Below are 20,784 nucleotides of genomic sequence, written 5' to 3' on the forward strand. Positions count from 1 at the left end.
AAGAGAACTCATTCACTGTAATAATTCAAGAACAACAACAAAAATCTTAAAATCATCTTAAGAAATATTATCCAACTCTTATAAAACTTACCAAAAAAAGATATTGCTAGATTTAATAGAAGGTATGGCTAAACAGAATAATATCCTAAATTTCCTGGAAGCAAACACTAAATTAAAATCACAAAAGAATTGTTGGTTGCAGAAAGGGTTATAAGATGACGACTACTGAATATTCATTATAAAAAACAGGTAAGATTATCAAAGAATAGTTTAATAACAGAAAGGCAGCAAAGAGTTACAGGTAGGTCCTCCACTACCAGATACTACAACTTACTAAAAATCAAAACTACTAAACAAGATGGTGTAATATAAAGGCAGAAATTTAAAGTTATCAAGTATACAGAAAGTTTAATAATGACAAAGGTAATATGCAATAAAGATGCCAAATGTAATACGCAATAATGTAAGCTTTCTAAAAAGAGAATACACAAAGCTTAATAAATGGTGCAGATGAGGGGAAAGCCTTAGAAAAAACTCGGATCTACACTTTAAACCAGAGTCAACTCAACACGGTTTAGAAAATTAAATATCTTAAAAATCAAATTATAGAAAAAGAAAGACAAACAAAAACAGAATACTTATCAGGTCAATGAAGGAATGAAACTTTCCCAGCTTTGAAAGTGACTAATATAGGAAAAGATATTCAATCTGAATATACAGTAATCAAAACACAGAATTCAAAATATGTAAAACTAAAAAGGATAATAGATTATATTAAATATGATAGAGAAAGGACTAAACCTTTAAAATCATAAAGCTGTAATTCAAATTTTTAAGAAAAACATCAGTATTCAAATAGGCAAAAGATGAAATAAACAACTAAAGGGAAATATAAACAAATGCTCGGTGAATTATTTCTTTTTGACAGGAAAAAATTAAAAGTGTAAATGAAAGAACTTTTTAAAAAATATATTATTTTATAACATATTTTATTAAAATAGCAAATTTCTTTTTTAACACTAGCACCCAATGATGGTGCAGTTGCAATGAAACTCACTCTTGATGGCCCTAATATGGCTCTATAAGGAAGAAGAACCATAAATAATATTCATATACTTTTATCAAAATTAACTTACACTTTAAGGAATTTTATCCCAAGGAAAATATTTAATGAAAGCAAAAGGACACACAGATAAAGATGTCAATGTACCAATGCCCTCACCTTATTCATATTCTCATGAGTTACTTACCAGGCTATTTATACTCTCTAAACAAACTTAATCCCCTGTGGGCCCCATTACTCCACTGAAACTGCTCTTGTCAAGGTCATCAATGATCGCCATACCACCAAATAGAACAAATAGAATTTTCAGTACATATCTTTTTCAATCTCTCAGAATAACAGTCAAAAGAGCTGACGACACATTTGTGAAATCTATATACCTTCAATACCTGGCTACTCCTTCTTCCTCTACTCAAATTCTAATGATTAGAATTTCTCTGAATTTTGTCAAGAACCCTCTTCTCTATTTACACATTCACTTTAGGAAATTCATTCTCATGTCTTTAATATCATCTACAAGCTGATGACTCACAAATTTGTTTTCCCAGCCCCAGGCTTCTTTCCTGAGCTCCAGATATGAAAATCCAACTGCCTTCAGAAAAAAATCTTACTTAGGATGCCTTAGCCATCTTAAACTTTAACATACCTAACACAGAACTTTTGATTTCTCCCCTATACAACCTGCTCCTCCCAGTTTTCTTAATTTCAAATAAGTGGCATCAATTATTCAGCAAGCTACCACTGAGAAAAACCTGAGAGTGAATGACTCCTCCCCTCCACTCTCCATCCACATTCAATCCAACTAGTACCTCCAAAATAATTTTGAATCTACTTCTCTTCATATCCGCTGCCACCACTGTAGTTCTGAGCCATCATTACATCATGAGACCACTGCAAAAGCCTCCTACCTGTCTCCTTTCTTCCATTCTTGCTCCTTCAGCAATCCATTCTCGTGGCCAAAACAATCTTTTCCAACATAAATTACATCATGTCACTCCCTTACTTAAAACCCCTCAATGCCTTCCCTTGCATTTACCATGACTTACAAGTCCATGCCTTTCTTTCAACTTTGTCTCACCCTACTCTCCTCTTTATCATTATGCTCCCAATCACATAACCTTTCTGTCAGTTCCTAGATCATTTCCTAGTGCAGTCTTGGCCCTTGCCATCTGATTCTACCTAGAGATTATTTCTGCATCTTCACATAGCTGACTTCTCCTCATACTTAAGGTCTCAGCTTAAATCACATCTCTCCTCAGAGAAACTTGTCTAGGGTCCCTTTCTAAAGTAGGTCACCTCTAAGGCAGTTCTCTTTATTTCCTTAATAGTACCATGCAGATTATTTACTTTTTTGCTGTTTACCCCTACTATCACGTAAACTCCTGAGGACAGAAACACCTTGTCTATCTTGTTTTCTGTTACATCCTCAATGCCTAGCACAATACTTGACATACAGCAGTTGCCCAAAAAATACTTGCTGAATCACCAAACAATTATTTCCTTTAAACTACCTTTATTTATTTTAAACTATCATTTAAATTCAAGTGGAAGAGAAAAACAAACTTCCTATCAGCAGGCTTAATCAAATATGCACACATCAATATCAAGTTACCTTAGAAATCAAGTTTAAGAACAGTGGTACATTTCAGTATTTTCTAATTAGTTTTAATACACCTAAAGAGAGCTGCAACTATATAAATTTTTATAATTTCTTATAGTAAAAAGAAAAAAATTCATTTCAAATGTTTTTTATTTCTCTCATAATACATTTACCTCGAAAGGATGACGGTTCCTGAAGAGCATTACTTGCCAACCTAGCTGGTCCACAGAATACCAATACAGTGACGGGTGTCACTGCTGAACAACATCTAATATTAGCTATTCTATGGGCTCTGGTCATTTCATCATAAATAAGCCAATCTGTGGGCAATGCCTGAATTGCTGCAGCTTGACCATTAGTTGGAGGAATCTATTAGGAAAATAAATTTAAAAATTGTTAACTGTATTTATCACCTAATTTACTGGCAATACTTTTAAAATGTAAAAAGACCCTCAATGAAATAGATGATGTATATTAGTACCCAAGCAAAAATTAAAGTCATTGTTCATGTAGTTTGTACAAAAGTCCTCACTACTTAGCACATTACCTCTTCCAACTCTTAAGATTTCATCAAAATTTTGTTCCAATGTTGAATTATACAGTTATAACTAGTTAATTTCTTACAGTAGGTCAGTATTTGGGCATTTTTCACTGATCTTCGACTATCTAAATCAGATTAGTTTTACTTCAAGGCCTAGGAGCATTAAAAATGTTTTACCTTTTTATATTGAGGCTGACTGAGCACTGAAGTGGGATGGAACCGTACTTTTTTCTCCTTTGGCCCTGTCAATACTACATTCTCTCTGTCCACATGGACTAAATTAGGATACATGCCTGCCACCAATGCAGCTTTAACGACAGCCCAGTTCTCGGAATTTGTGTTAACATCTCGAATGTCACCACCACCTCTCGCTCTAACAAAACCTGGAAAGAGGAAAAAACCATATCAACTTTTTTTCTATTGTACAAAATACGTTTTTAAATTTGTGTGTTTTTACAAAAAATTGTATAACTCACACAAGTTGAATGATATTCAAATTCCACAATAAGAAAATCTCCTCTGGAAAGTTTAAAATATGTTCTAAGGAAGTTTGTTTGCTCAGGATAAAGTAAGTAGAAGATTCACTCGGGGACTCAGGGAATTTTAAAAAAATGCACATTCTTGTTACACAGTTCTGCATAAGCTGCTATAAGTAACATACTAAAAAGGGGCGCATATATATGGTGACGGATGGCAACTAGACTTTTCATTGGGAACACAATGTAGTCTATACAGAAGTTGAAATATAATAATGAAAACCAAAATTTATATAATGTTATAACCAATGTTACCTCAATAAAAAAATAAATAATTATTACTATGACTGCTTGAATCAGGTTTCTACCCACTACAACAATAATTTTCCCAATTATATAGATCTATGCTATCTAACGTGGTAGCTACTAGTCACATGTGGTTATTGAGCACTTGAAATGTGGCTAGTCCTAACTGAGATATGCTTACATGCAAAATACTCTCTGAATTTCAAAGACTTAGTACAAAAAAACTTAAAATATCACATTAATAATGTTTTATATTATTACATATTGTAATAACACTTTAGATATGAGTTAAATAAAATATACTTAAAATTGAAAAAAAAAGAAACATACTAAAATCATAGCTGAAAACCTAAACCATTCTTCTGACTGGTACTGATAACATCTTGGTTACGACAGACACTAGTTCTGGAAGTAAAGTCAAGTAAATATAGATTATTCTTGAATTTCAAAAGTCCTTCATATTTCCCCATATTTGAGACAACTCTAAATCCTCTGGTTCATTAATTATATTACTTTGACACATCAGCTAATTTGTGAATCAAGGCCCTGGTACTTTTCTTCTGACTATTTTTTCAATGTACTATGCTGCTCAAAGGGAAATTCAAGGAAGCAATTCTAAAATGAAATAGCAACACTGGCATTCTCTTTAAGAAAAAAAAAATCAAGTGCCTTCAAGAGATTATTATTTATGTTCCAAAAATATGAAGACCAGCACTCATATCAATCTACTTAAATTTTGATAATTTCTATTTCATAGAGCTAAATAATTGTTTATTAATAGTAATAAAATGTAACTACAATATCTAAACTGATTTTTGCCAACAAATATATTATAAATGGCTCATTGTCAACAGTATCCAAAGGTGTTCATATATTTCTCAACTACAGCTTCTGCAATATCATTTTTTTAACCAAAAACAAAAGTTGAGGTCACACAGACATCTACAAAGCAGTTCATGAATATAAGATATACAACAATGTAATAATGTCTTAAAAATAATATAAGATGGCATCAGTTTACACTAGAAATCTATGAGGTATGGGCAGGGTACTCTCAGTGGTTTAAATAGGTTCTTTGGGGGAAAACTTTACCTGATGCTCTAAGTTGACCAAGTAACTGAGTTCTCATGCCTATGATTATTTCCATGGTAGCTTGCGAAAGAAAATTCTTCTCACAAAAGGCTCGCTCCCACCCATCACTTCGTGCTTTCTGCCATGCCTATAAAAATATAATTACATAACAAGATGTATTTACCGATCACTTCCTAGTTAAATAACACAGTAACTGCAAATGACTACATTAACCACTCAAAGTTAATTCTCTATCTCTAAATTATTTTATAAAATCTAAGATTTTATTTAAAAAACTCATAAACTCATAAATATAGAGAACAAACTGATGGTTGCCAGAGGCAGAGGGTGGTGGGTGGGTGAAGTGAGTGAAGGTGGTCAAAAGGGACAAACATCCAGTTACAAAATAAATAAGTCCTAGGGATGTAATGTTCAGCATGGTGACCGTAGTTAATAACACTGTATTGTGTATCTGAAAGTTGCTGAGGGAGTAGATCTTTTTTGCTTTAATAAACTTTTATTTTTTTATTGAAATATAATTGACACATAACATTATATTACTTTCAGGTGTATAACATACTGATTCAACATTTGTATATGTTCTGAGGAGGTCACCACAATGAGTCTAGTTAACAGACTCAAGAGTAGATCTTAAAAGTCCTTATCACAAGAGAAAAAATTTGTAACTATGTGTGGTGATGGATGTTACCTAGATTTACTGCAGTGATCACTTTGCAACATACACAAATATTGTATCATTATGTTGTACACCCAAAACTACTATTATATGTCAATTACATAAAAAAAATAAAAAATAAAATATAAAAAACAAAATCTAAGACTTTATGATCAAATAAAATTTATCGTTAGTTAATTTATACTCAAATGCTATGAAACTATTAAGTTAATAAAATACCACTGAGAACTAAGTATCAGGTAACCTAAATGACCAGCTACGTAAAAATATTTACCTTTGCAGATATGTCTAATTTTCCTCCACCAAAGTGTGGCAGGTTTTCAACTAAGCCAGCATAACACCATTTATATCTAAGAATTCTAACACTCCAGTCCTCCAAAAATAAGCTCTATATCAACCTCCTAAACTGTCTAAGAATGGAAAGTGATTTCCAGAAACCATCTATATGCAGTACAAGAAAGCTCCTCTTTGAAAATGAGATCTCTTGCTTTGCAATATAACTGAAAGACCAAGGCAGCAATTTCTCCTCTCTGTTTTTGAAGGAGCCGGGGAAAAAGCAAAGAATAGAAAGGAATTCTACTCAAAATCTCTAATTATTATCACTCAACTGATTTACTAGAATATATGGTATCTAATACACTCAATTAATAGCAGGGCACCATCCACTGTTCAATAATGCCCACAAAAGAGAGTTCAATTATTTTTTTAAATTGCATGCACTGGAAAATTCCTGTATGCCTGAAAAAGAGTACTTCCTGCATAAACAAAATGAAACTCTTTAAAAATGTGTAGGCACAGCCTACATTCAGGAGAATTTAAGGATAAATAACATATCTACTTTTTCAAGAAATAACATATTCTTCCCCACATATCTGAATTTCTAAATCATTTCCCTTCCTCAGAGTCCCACTTTCCTTATCTTTTCTTTCCCATTTATCACTTTCCTCACTTTCTCACTACTATTATCTTAAAAGGTTGTTAAGCGATTTTTGGAATTCACTTTATAAAATGAGGTTCTTAGCATAGTGTCTTGACCACACAAGAAAAAGATGCACTCTAAAAATCAATAAATAGATACTAAATTCAAGATAACCTTCTCTCAAGCTTTGTTCTATGTACTTTGAATATACAATGTTGCTTAACTAAAATTTTAAAGCATTCCTTGTCGAGACATGTCTGAAACATAAGGAAGATAAGAAACCTATTAGTTAAAAAATAAATACAAGTATAAATAAATATATACATACAAACATACATATATTCCTACAAGGAGAACATTGAGAAAATGAAAGAAAATAGAGAAAAACTGTGATAATTTTAACATACTAACATTAGGAAGATATTTTTCTGGGCTATTAATAAAATGTGAGTTTATAATAACAAAATTAGTGAAATCATATGTATTTTTTTAATTTGTTACACGACCCAGAAATGTGTTTAACCAGCAACACTTTTAGAAATAAAATGACAATAATAATACCTGGAATGCTCTAAGAAGTGCCATATGGTCACTGAAAGTTCCTGCAGTAAAACGTTTCCTACAAAGCATAGCTGCACGTTTCTGAGACGCCTGGGTTGGTAGGACAAAAGGGTCTCGATAGGCTAGCGTGCAGGCAATTGTAAGGATAGGGTCCAGACACTTTAAAACAACAGCACACAGAACCATTTTACCAAGATGTGGTTCTACTGGCAAGTCAGCCAAATGATATCCAAGTTCAGTGAGATCTTCCCATGCATCCATTGCATCTATTGTCTAAACAAAAGGATACAAAACAGAATCTGACATGACCAAAAATTATGTTTAATCAAACCACACACTTAAAAATCCATAAGTATGACGTAAGAATGTAAATTTTCTTTTGCTACCACATCTCATAAAAAATATATTTTGCTGAAGTGACATCAGCATCATGTCAGAGTGAGCTCTCCCCTTAGACTCTCCCCTCTAAGATACAACGAAAAGGACATTCATATACCAACAGAGGACATTCACATATCACAAAAGACGTCTGAGAGACCCACACAGCCATACGTCTGAAGGTGGAGGAGCTGGACACCCCAGAGGAAGTGGAAGGAGGTAAGGGGAATCTCCTCTCCCTCCCAAATAGCAGCAACCTGGGGACTGCATGCAGCTGTGAAAGGACTGGGGGGAGATGGCCATCTGCAGGAAAACCTTTGCTCTCCAAGTTCCCTCACAGCCTGTAGGAAAGCCCCATATAGATGTGCCTAAGCTGTTGTGGGGGTGTCTTCATCAAGCCAACACCCAAGGAGAGTAGCTAGCAAGGGCAGAACGAGAACGCCCCTAGGATCATGCAAGGTGAAAGAGAGTGCCCATCCCCAGCCCAGCACTCCAGGTCAGCCAGTCAGCCATAGCGCCACACAGATAGAAAAGCAGCCAGCAGCTGGAGTGAGCAAGCCACAGATGATGGCAGGCTCAAAATATACAGCTCTTGACCTCCATCCCCCAGCCCCAGTGGTGGCAGGTAGAAGCTGTGATCAGGTACTATCACTATGCAGAGGTACAAACCCATGCCATAAAGCAGTATGAAAAAATGTATTAAATCTCCAGACCAGAAGGAACATGACAAGTACCCAGAAATCAATCTTGAAGGCACAGAAATTTATAATTTAAATGACAGAGAATTCAAAATACCTATCATAAAAAAAACTCAACGAGTTACAAGAAAATACAGATAGAAAGTTCAATGAAGTCAGGAACTTTGTCACAAAAGAGACTGAAACTCTAAAGAAGAACCAATCAGAAATGTTGGAGATGAAAAATACAATGGATGAGATAAAGAAAAATCTGGACTCCCTGAACAATATAGCTGATATTATGGAGGAGTGAATCAGCAGTCTTCAGGAGACAAATATAGAAATGCTTCAGATGGAGGAGGAGAGAGAACTAAGAGTAGAAAGAAACGAAGAAATTCTCCAAGAAATATCCAACGCAATTTGGAAATGCAGCATAAGGATTATAGGTATTCCAGAGAGAGAAGAGGAGAATGAAGCAGAAAGCTTGTTCAAAGAAATAATAGCTGAGAACTTCCCAAACCTAGGGAAGGAGCTGGAAATACAAGTGAAAGAAGCCAAGAGATCTCCTAACTATATCAACATAAAAAGACCATTTCCAAGGCATAGGGTAGTAAAACTGGCAAAAGTCAATAACAAAGAAAAAACATTAAGGGCAACCAGGCAGAAGAAAATAACTTAGAAAGGAACCCATATCAGGCTTCAGCAGATTTCTCAGCAGAAACCTTACAGGCTAGGAGAGAGTGGAATGATATATTCAAAATTCTAAAAGACAAAAACTTTCAGCCAAGAATACTCTAACCAGTGAAAATATCCTTCAAATATGACGGAGAAATAAAAACTTTCCCAGATAAACAAAAGCTAAGAGAGTTCATTGCCCCCAGATCCTCCCCCTACAAGAAATGCTCAAGAAGGCCCCTATACCTGAAAAAAAAAGAAAAGGGTTTCAAAGCCTTGAGTAAGGAGATAAATAGGTAGACAAAATCAGAAAATTGCAGCTCTCTATCAGAACAAGTTAGCAAACACTTAATTATAACATTAAAGATAAAGGGAAGGAAAACACCAAAAATAAATATAATCCCATCATTTTAACCATAAACTCACAACACAAGATGGAATAAGATGTGACAGTAATAACTTAGAAGGAGAAGAGGAGGAGGATGGAATTGGCTTAGTCTAAGGAAATAAGAAGCTATCAGAAAATGGACTAGCTCATCTACGAGATTTTTTATGCAAACCTCATGGTAAACAGTAAACAAAAAATTTGAACAAAGACACAAATGATAAAGAGAAAACTAAGAAAATCATCATAGAAAACTACCTAACTGAATTGGCAGTCCAAAATACATGAGACAAAAAACAAAGGAAATGCAGAAGAAGTGGAAAACAAGTGATAAAATGGCAGCAATAAGCCCTCATATATGGATAATGACTCTAAATGTAAACAGACTGAATTCTCCAATTAAAAGACACAAAGTGGGGGGATTGATTTAAAAACAAGACCCAACAATATGCTGCCCCCAGGAAACACATCTGAACTCCAAAGACAAACACAGCCTCAGAGTAAAGGGATGTAAGACGATTCTACAAGCTAATGGCAAACAAAGGAAAGCAGGTGTTGCCATACTTACATCAGACACCAGCAGACTTCAAGATAAAACATGCAATGAGAGACAAAGAAGGGCAGTATATAATGATAAAAAGCACACTCCATCAAGAAGACATAACACTTATAAATGTCTATGCACCCAAAATAGGAGCATCAGAGTACATAAAGTAACTATTAACAAATCTAAAAGGAGATATTAACAACAACACAATAATAGTAGGGGAAACTCTACACCCCACTTACATCAATGGGTGACAGAAAGTCAACAAGGAAACTGTAGATTTAAAGGAAAAGCTAGACCAGAAGGACTTTATGGATATACATAGAACACTCCATCCAAAAATAGCAGAATACCCATTCTTCTTAAGTGCACATGGAATATTCTCAAAGATGGACCATATCTTGGGAAACAAGGCAACTGTCAATAAATTTAAGAGGACTGAAATCATATCAAGCATCTCTTCTGACCATAATGCTATGAAACTAGAAATCAACTACAAGAAAAAAGCTGGGAAAGAGACAAAGATGTGGAAACTAAACAACATGCTACTGAAAAACCAATGGATCAATGAAGAAATTAAAGGAGAAATGAAAAAATATCTAGAGACAAATGAAAATGAAAATACCCTATACTGACTCATATGGGATGCAGTAAAAGCAGTCCTAAGAGGGAAATTCATAGCAACACAGGCCTATCTTAACAAACAAGAAAAATCTAAAAATAAGCAATCTCAAACTACACCTAATTGATTTAGAAAAAGAAGAACAAAGTCAAAATTCAGCAGAAGGAGGAAAATAATAAAAATTAAAGCAGAAATAAGTGAAATTTTAAAAAAAAAAGGTAGTAGAAAGGATCAGTGAAACAAAAGAGCTGGTTCTTTGAGAAGATAAACAAAATAGACAAAGCCTTACACCGACTCACTAAGAAAAAGAGAGAAAAGGCTCAAATAAGTAAAATTAGAAATGAAAGAGGAGAAATTACAATGGATACCACAGAAATACACAGGATTATAAGGGAATACCATCAAAAACTATATGCCAACAAACTGGACAACCTAGAAGAAATGGATAAATTCTTAGACTCATACAACCTCCCAAAACTGAATCAAGAAGAAATAGAGAATCTGAATAGACCAATTACAAGCAAAGAGATTGAAACAGTAATCAAAAACCTCCCAAAAAATAAAAATCCTATTTTTCTGGAAAATTCTACCAAACATTCAAAGATTTAATACTCATCCTTCTCAAACTATTCCAAAAAATTGAGGAAGCTAGAACACTTCCTAACACATTCTATGAGGCCAACATCAGCCTGATACCAAAGCCAGACAAGGAGAACATAAAGAAGGAAAATTATAGGCCAATATCACTGAAGACCATAGATGCAAAAATCTTCAAAATATTGGCAAACTGAATAGGGCAATACATTAAAAAGATCATACACCATGATCAAGTGGGATATGTACCAGGGACACAAGGATGGTTCAACATTCACAAATCAATGTGATACACCACATTAACAAAATGAGGAATAAAAACCACATGACCATCTCAACAGAGGCAGAGAAAGCATTTGACAAGATCCAACATTCACTTATCCAAAAAATTCTCAATAAAATGGGTACAGAAGGAAAGTATCTCAACATAATAAAGGCCACATATGACAAACCCAGAGCCAAATGAACAGGGAAAAACTTGACAGCCATCCCTCTTAGAAGAGGAACAAGACAAGGGTGTCCACTCTCACCACTCTTATTCAACATAGTACTGGAGATTTTGGCCAGAGCAATTATGCAAGAAAAAGAAAGAAAAGGAGGGGCCAGCACCATGACCAAGTGGTTAAGTTTGTGTGCTCTGCTTCAGTGGCCCAGGGTTTTGCTGGTTCAGATCCTGGGTGCAGACCCAGCACCGCTCATCAAACCCTGCTAAGGCAGCATCCCACATAGCAGAGCCAGAAGGACGTACAACTGGAATATACAATTATGTACCAGAGGGCTTTGGGGAGAAGACGGGGAACAAAAAAGAAGATTGGCAACAGATGTTTGCTCAGGTGCCAATCTTCAGGGAAAAAAAAAGAAATAAAAGGCACCCAAATAGGCAATGAGGAAGTGAAACTCTCACTGTTTGCAGATGACATGGTTTTATATGTAGCAAACCCTAAAGAATCTATCAGAAAATTATTAGAAATAATCAACAAACACAGCAAAGTTGCAGGGTATGGAATCAACTTAAAAAATCAGTTGCATTTCTATATTCCAATAACGAACTAACAGAAAGAGAACTCAAGAATACAATCCCATTTTACTATTGCAACAAAAAGAATAAACTATCTAGGAATAAATTTAACCAAGGAGGTGAAAGACCTATACACTAAAAACTGTAAGACATTACTGAAAGAAATCAATGACAACATAAAGAAATGGAAAAATATTCATGCACATGGATAGGAAGAATAAACATAGTTAAAATGTCCATACTACGTAAAGCAATCTATAGATTCAATGCAACCCCAATCAGAATCCCAATGACATTCTTCACAGAAAAAGAACAAGGAATCCTAAAATTCATATGGGGCAACAAAAGACCCAAAATAGCTAAAGCAATCCTGAGAAAAAAGAAAACGCTGGAGGCATCACAATCCCTTGACTTCAAAATATACTACAAAGCTATAGTAATCAAAACAGCATGGGAACTGGTACAAAAACAGACACATAGATCAACGGAACAGAACTGAAAGCCCTGAAATAAAACCACAGATCTGCAGACAGCTAATCTTCAACAAACATGCTAAGAACACACAATGAAGAAAGGAAAGTCTCTTCAATAAATGGTGTTGGGAAAACTGGACAGTGACATCCAAAAGAATGAAAGTAGGGGCGGGCCCAGTGGTGCAGCGGTAAAGTTCACACCTTCCCCTTCTCGGCGGCCCAGAGTTCACCGGTTCGGATCTCGGGTGTGGACATGGCACAGCTTGGCAAAAGCCATGCTGTGGCAGGTGTCCCACATATAAAGTAGAGGACGATGGGCACAGATGTTAGCTCAGGGCCAGTCTTCCTCAGCAAAAAGAGGAAGATTGGCAGTAGTTAGCTCAGGGCTAATCTTCCTCAAAAAATAAATAAATAAATAAATAAAAGCTTCTTTAAATTGCCTCAAAAAAAAAAAGAATGAAAGTAGACCATTATCTTTCACCATACACAAAAATAAACTCGAAATGGATCAAAAACTGTAAGGTAAGACCTGAAACCATAAAACTCCTAGAAGAAAATACAGGCAGTACACTCTTTGACGTCAGTCTTAGAAGGATCTTTTCAAATACCATATCTACTCAGACACAGGAAACAGAAGAAAAAATAAACAAGCAGGTCTTCATCAGACTAAAGAGCTTCTGCAAGGTAAAGGAAACCAGGATCAGAATGAAAAGACAACCCACCAATTGGGAGAAAATATTTACAAATCACATATCCAACAAGGGGTTAATCTCTATAATATACAAAGAACTCACACAACTGAACAACAAAAAAACAAACAATCCAACCAAAAAATGGGCAGAGGATATGAACATTTTTCCAAAGAAGATATACGAATGGCCAATAGGCACATGAAAAGATGTTCAACATCACTAATCATCAAGGAAATGCAAATCAAAACTACCCTAAGATATCACCTTACACCTGTTAGAATAGTTCTAATCACCAAGACAAAAAACAACAAATGTTGGAGAGGTTGTGGAGAAAAGGGAACCCTTACACACTGCTGGTGGGAATGCAAACTGGTATAGCCACTATGGAAAACAGTATGTAGGGGCCGGCACAGTGGCATAGTGGTTAAGTTGGCAAGCTCTGCTTCGGCACCCCAGGGTTCACAGGTTCAGATCCTGGGTGCAGACCTAGCACTGCTCCTCAAGCCATGCTGTGGAGGCATCCCACATAAAGTAGAGGAACATGGGCAAAAATGTTAGCTCAGTGGCAATCTTCATCAAGCAAAAAAGAGGAAGATTGGCCACAGATGTTAGCTTAGGGCCAATATTCCTCACCAAAAAAAAAAAAATACCAGCATGGAGATTTCTCAAAAACTTAAAAATAGAAATATGATATGACCCAGATATCTCACTACTGGGTATTTATCCAAAGAACTTGAAATCAACAATTCAAAGAGACTTATACACCCCTATGTTCACTGCAGCATTATTCACAATAGCTAAGACATGGACGGAACCCAAGTGCTCATCGACCAATGATTCATTAAAGAAGATGTGATATATATACATACAATAGACTACTACTCAGCCATAAAAAAAGACAAAATTGTCCCATTTGCAACAACATGGATGGAACTTGAGGTATTATGTTAAGTGAAATAAGCCACACAGAGAAAGACAATCACAGCATGATTTCACTCATACATGGAAGATAAACAAACACATGTACAAAGAGAAAAGTTCAGTGGTTACCAAGGGGAAGGGGGTTGAGGAGTAGGCACAAGGGGTGAAGGGGTGCACTTATATGGTGTATGACAAATAATAATGTACTACTGAAATTTCACAATGTTACAAACTATTATGACCTCAATAAAAAAATTATATATATATATATATATTTTGCTTCAAATATATAAAAAAGAACTATACTTACTATTTTACTCTAATTACCATGAGATTCAAAATACATGATTATTTAAGATAATTTTTTAAGTACAAAATTAGTTAACATGCATTTTCATTTGGTTTACATTTCAAGTACAACAGTCAGGTAAAATAAAACCATTAAGATACCAACCTTAAGCATTTGTATAGCATTTCTTACAATTAAAGCTGGTGGAGGTTCAGGAGCTTTCATAAGGAAATCAGCAATAGGACAATTAACTGGGGCTAACAGCTTGGTATGTAAACAAAGTTCCTGTAAATAAAAACAGCAAATAATTTTGAAATATTGAAATTTATAATTGATTTTTATTTTCAAAGAAAACATGGGAAGTATAGTTCCCAAACACAGACTAGTAGAGCCTTTTACTAAAATGAAGAGTAGAGGGAACAATGTCTTTCTATGAAAGATGGGCTCATACTTTGCCCTAAGTGCTAGAATCTTAATAAACATCCATCATCAATTCATCACAGTCATCTTGCCCCCACTGGCAATGTCTCCTCACATAGTTCTTATATACAACAACAAGAGTTACTGTCCCAAAAAACTTTTTTTTTTCTTTATATTACATTCTAGAATCTTTTATCCATTCAACAAATATTTAAGTGCTTACTAGGTGCTAGGCACTATGCAGCAAGTTGGAGAAAAAGAAGAAGATAGATGGACAAGAGTCTGCCTTCACGGAGTTTTCACTGTGTGTGAAAAACAGAATAATTGTAAAATCAACTACTTAATTAGAATTGTGACAGCTGCTATGAAGAATACCATGAAGGAGCTAAAGAGGTAAAATAAAAGATTTAATCAAGTTAAGGAAAGAGAAGGAGGCCAGGGGAAGTTGAAGATAATTTCTCTGAGGAAATGACACAAACTAAGATGTAAAGATTGAGCAGGAGTTAATTATAAAAGGAACAAGGGGGAGGATTCTAGAGAGAGGGGAGAGCACATATGAAGGCCCTAAAATAGAAAGAAACAAGATATGCTTGAGAAATTGAAACTACTTGTATGAGTAGAGAGAGGAGGAAAGGCAAGAATTAAAAAATTAAAACTGGAGACGGAAGCAGAAGAGATAATTTAGGCTCTTGTTAAGAATTTTGCATTTTATCCTAAGAGGAATAGAAAACGGCACATACACTTGGGGAAGTGGGAAGTCATCTAGATACATGGATGCCAAAAACATGATCCAGTGTCTCTTTAAAGGTTTGGAAGTCAGAGTCTAGTTCAGCACACGAAAGAATCAAATTAATGTACTTCTGGTGTTTTTTCCCTAGAAACTACCCAGTGTCTGGCTGTTCCCTGAAGTCAGAAAATCTAAAGGAAAACAATAAAGGTCAGGAAATCTCAATAAACTCAGTTCCAAAACTACCAAAGTACTTCAGTATGTTAAACTGGGACTTTGGTATTCTCTTTTGGACCTTAAATAATTTATTTTCTAATCCTCGTGGAGAACGTAAAAGGTGAACACTATGTGGTTGATAGACTCCTAGAATGTTGCATAAAAAAAATACTTATAAACTGTACCTAATTTAAATGAACTCAAGTAATTTGTTAAAATTTTGAAGGTTTATGGATTAAATTTTCTTGTATAGAAAAAATATTAGTTATTTATATAACTACCCTCCATAATATATATTTCATAATTTTGTTTTATAAATTATTTAAAAGTCCAAAATGGTACCTCTCATCCCTCACCCACAAAAATAGACTTATAGAGTTAAGTAAATTTCTACCTGTAATGGCATTCTCAAAAGTTCTGGAGTCTGAAATTCCAACATATTCTGGAATCGGAGTCTACTGAAGAGCCGGAAACAAATTCCAGGTCTACATCTCCCTGCCCTTAAAAGTAAAACACAAAATTAAAACTCAAAGAAAGAATAAAGGCTATACTAAGGAAACTAAAAAAGCAATGTGATATAGGAGACAGAACAATGAACCAGGATCACGACATCTGAGTTTGAATTCCTGCTCTGATTCGTACCCGCTGTGAATTCTTTCAGGTGTTTCACTTGTCCAGAACTCAATTACCTCATTTATAAACTGAGATTCATAAATGACACTTACCTGATATACCTTCAAAGGTAATAGTAAAAATTAAAAAATAAAATACATATGAAAGTAAGTAAAAAATAAAGCATGAATAAGTACCTGGTAATTTAAATTTAATCTATTTACTGAGCTGATACCAAGCAGTACATTTAGGCCCACTGATTAGAATTGTGCAAATTATGCATTACATAACTCCAAGGAAGTGTCATTTACCTCATCATCATAGAGACTTATATTTTCCGGAAAGTTGTAGAAAAATATCTTGGGGAAAAGCAGTCTCTTTTAATTTTACCCAAAGTCACTACATGAGCTAATGGCAAGGCTGAATATGCTAAGTGATAGAGATACAGAAAATCCCTAGCCTCACAAAGTTCACAATCCAGAGCAGCAAACATAACTATAACATAATGTGATACAAGTTACAAAATTTGACATTGTCAAGCCATTCCTTCATCAAATATTTCCCTCACTAGATACCCATCAGCTTTCCCATCTATCTAGCCACCTCTGAGAGATTTCTATCTTTGCCCAGACCTTAAATGTTGGATGTTCCCATGAGGTTGGAGCTCAGCCCTCTGTTTGCTTACCTTACTCTCTCCCAAAGTCATCTTAATTACCCTCCTGATTTCAATTTCCCTCCATCAAGATCTCCTTATCCTAATTCTAGACCTATACTTCAGAAGCCTCTTAGCTCCACCTGGATTTTCTAGTCAAATCAAACTCAACACAACCAAAAGTTAATTCTTCTCCCCAATACAACCACTATTGGCATTTTCCCTATCTGACAATGGCACCACCACCCATAAATTTTTCTAAGACAGAAACCTGATTGACATCCTTGACTCCACTCTATTCCTTACCCCTCATGCCCTTGGATATACGATCACCAATATTACATCCCTTAATATCTCTTGAATTAATTATCAATTTCTCTTTATTTCTACCACCACTATAACAATCCAAGCTGATTTCATCTCTTACTTATTGTAAATGGAAGTACTAATAAAAGAGCCTCCTACTGGGTCCTCCTGCCGTCATTTTGTCTGTACCAATTCATTCGTCAAAGAGCTGAAAGAAAACTATAATCATGCCATCCCCTGGTTTATTAGAGGGGAAGAAAAAAAAAGCAGAGAGAGAAAAACACAAAATGGGCCTTAAAGACCTGTCTGCAACTTACCTCTTTCCACTCATTTTTCACTATTCTCCTCTAAACTAAACTCCATCCAAACAACCTTCTTGCTCATTCTTGCCTTTCGGCCTTTGTGTATGCTTTCCCTTTGCCAGAAATGTCTTTCCACAACATCTCTTTATTCATATTTATCTCAGATTCTATCTTAACTCCTCTAGAAGCATTATCCAGTGGTAGCAAAGAAAACAAATTGCTTAATTTAATGGGTTCCAAAATGGGTGGCAACATTCCGCCCACCTCAGACTTTATCCATCAGATTATAGTTTATTCATCATTGTATCCATAACACTTGCACAGTGAAGGCTGTCAAAAAATATCTGTTGAAAAAGATGACAATGGAAATGTCTACAATTTCTGATTTTTATCCCTAATAATATACTATTCACAGCATATAAATACAACTCAATGTGTCAAGCCACACTTTGTCATAAGACAATTCATACAATAACAACAAAGCCCTCAAGAGCATTTTATGAAGTTACAAAGTACAGAAATAATGCATTCATTGTCTTCAGCATATGAGGCATTCTTTAAAGTCAGTATTTGATGTTTTCCTATTAGTTAAAATTGAAGAAAAATTAGTCAAATAATTACTGAAAAATGATACTCTTTAATCTTACCTTTTTAAAAATGAAAAAGTAACACATATACTAAAATAAATAACCAAACTACAAAAAAATATAAAATGAAAATTGTCTCCTTCCTTCAAGAGCCCCACAAATCCTCCTCCTCAGAGTCAACAACAATTGTCTTTTAATATTTCTCTCAGACTTAACAACGTATGTGTCTAAATATACACACAAACATATACATATATTTTTTAGCACAAAAGAACACTAGACTCATGTTCTATACCTAACTTTTTCCAAATAAGATAGTCTGAAAACTCATTCCACATAAAAACACATACATCTACATCTTTCCTTTTAACAGTTACCTAGTTTACCATTGTGTGGCTAAAACATAATTTATGTAACCACTTCACTGTTGATGGACACTGCAGTGCTCCCAGACTTCTCACTATTACAAATAATACTGAAAAACACATTCTTAAACATACATCTTTGTGCACATGTGCAAGTATACTCAGGACAAATTACGAGAAGTGGACTCTACCTTCAAAGGGTAGATCTGAATAAACAGTTTCAAACTGCCCTCTGAAGAAGACACACCAACTTAAATTTCCATCAACAAACTATGAAAGCCTATTGGCCCATGCTTTTGCCAACTCCCTTGTGTACACTGTTAAACATTTTCATCAGTGCCAATCTGATAAGCAAAAACTAGTACCTCATTAATTTGTATTTCTTTTGGTATATATGAGGTGGAATATGTGAGGTTAATGGATTAATCTTTATCAATTAATTTAAAAGAGCTTTTATGTATAATACAGAAATTAGTCCTTTGTCCTGTGTATTGCAAATATTCAGAATTTTTGCTTTTATTTATTTTATTTTGGGTTTTTTTAAGGAAGATTAGCCCTGAGCTAACATCTGCTGCCAATCTTCCTCTTTTTGCTGAGGAAGACTGGCCCTGAGTTAACATACATGCCCATCTTCCTCTATTTTATGTGGGACGCCTGCCACAGCATGGCTTTACAAGCAGTGTGTGGTCCACACCTGGGATCTGAACCAGTGAACCCTGGGCTGCCAAAGCAGAATGGGCGAACTTAACCACTGTGCCACCAGGCCGAGCCCAAATTTTTGCTTTTATTTTTGTTTTTTAAATTTCTTACATCTTCATGTGTAAATTATTCTAGGAAAAACTTTTTAATTTTAACATAACCTGAATTTGACTTTTAAAAAAGTATTAAAATGTTTGCTTTGCAAAAATAATATAAAAATTCAGACTAACATGAAAAAGTTAACATTGCATAGAAAGTTGAATATACATTAAATATGTAATACATATGAAAATGTTTCCATTTTACAGGCAATTGAATGAATGTACATTAAATATACATTACCTGCCTTTTCGTTGTATGGCACTAGCTTTGGAAATCCACACCATTTTTAACATTGTAACAAAATTCAGGGCATCAAAGGATTTCTGTATAATTTAAATCATCTTCGTGTTAAAACATAAAGGTATTTAAAAAGTAACAGCAAGAAACATTACGAACACATTTTAACATGCCAAGTTTAATTCAAAGCCCCTCTCGATTAGATCATTAGAACAAGGTATTGATTTAAAAAAAAAAAATCCAGATTTCTGGTTACAACCATTCCATGGAAAAAGAATGAAAATTAAACTTAGAAGAGCTGTAAAACTTCCTCATTCTGTGCCTTGCTGAGCTATTTTTTTCTCTCTGCCACAGCTGGATAACAGCAGTCAGTTCTCATAAGGTATCAAGATTAGAGAGAACTGATCTATTCTCTTAAGGTCATTTTCTATCAGATTTACATCATTATGCGGAATAGGAGTGATCAGGGAAAGACAGTTTCTGAAATACTTTCCAGGCAGCTGATCTGGAGGATAAGAATAACAATTGCTGAACTAAATCTATCCCAAAGTGAAGAATTTTTAACCCCTTCCATTTTACCTCCTGCTGAGCCACTAACGCAGTTAGCCTATCCAGAATGTTATAGAAGAGAAAGTAAAAAAGAACCATTACTACCCTCATACTTCCTTAAAGAATCTAAAGTCAAAATTTACTGTCAAAAAATATATTAAAAGAATGCATTCCTAACTAGAATATATACTCCAATCATTCAGTGACTTGTACTTTCCCTTTCATAAAATAACTACACAGAGCAAATACAAACATCTTCTCAGAATAGTTAATTATGAGCTTTTCAGAAAAGATGCCATTTATTTAGTTTTTAATAAACTGTCAAATTTGTCAATTTCGTAAGTAAAATAACTTGACACTACCATCGTGTTCTAAACCATGATTCACCTGATAAACAACACCTAAAGGAATTAATTTCTAAAATATTCAAAATCTACTTCATCAGCTTTAGATAATTTTAGGACAATAAAATCTGAATCTTCATTGACTCAACATTTAGACTTTC

The 20,784-nt window shown here is 34.6% G+C and overlaps 1 protein-coding gene across 1 annotated transcript in view; it reads right to left on the bottom strand.

Moving 5' to 3' along the window:
- YTHDC2 (YTH N6-methyladenosine RNA binding protein C2) overlaps positions 1-20,784 on the bottom strand; it is a 75,967-nt gene that overhangs the window by 17,500 nt on the left and 37,683 nt on the right. Inside the window, exons 17-23 of the mRNA XM_046667869.1 lie at positions 19,734-19,816; positions 16,263-16,368; positions 14,671-14,790; positions 7,235-7,507; positions 5,079-5,205; positions 3,382-3,587; positions 2,837-3,032 (exon numbers count right to left, since the gene is read on the bottom strand). Of these exons, the coding sequence (XP_046523825.1) occupies positions 2,837-3,032; positions 3,382-3,587; positions 5,079-5,205; positions 7,235-7,507; positions 14,671-14,790; positions 16,263-16,368; positions 19,734-19,816 (1,111 nt within the window). The remainder of the gene's footprint in view (positions 1-2,836; positions 3,033-3,381; positions 3,588-5,078; positions 5,206-7,234; positions 7,508-14,670; positions 14,791-16,262; positions 16,369-19,733; positions 19,817-20,784) is intronic.

This window comes from Equus quagga, chromosome 7 (assembly GCF_021613505.1).
Source record: "Equus quagga isolate Etosha38 chromosome 7, UCLA_HA_Equagga_1.0, whole genome shotgun sequence".
NCBI classification, from domain to species: domain Eukaryota; kingdom Metazoa; phylum Chordata; class Mammalia; order Perissodactyla; family Equidae; genus Equus; species Equus quagga.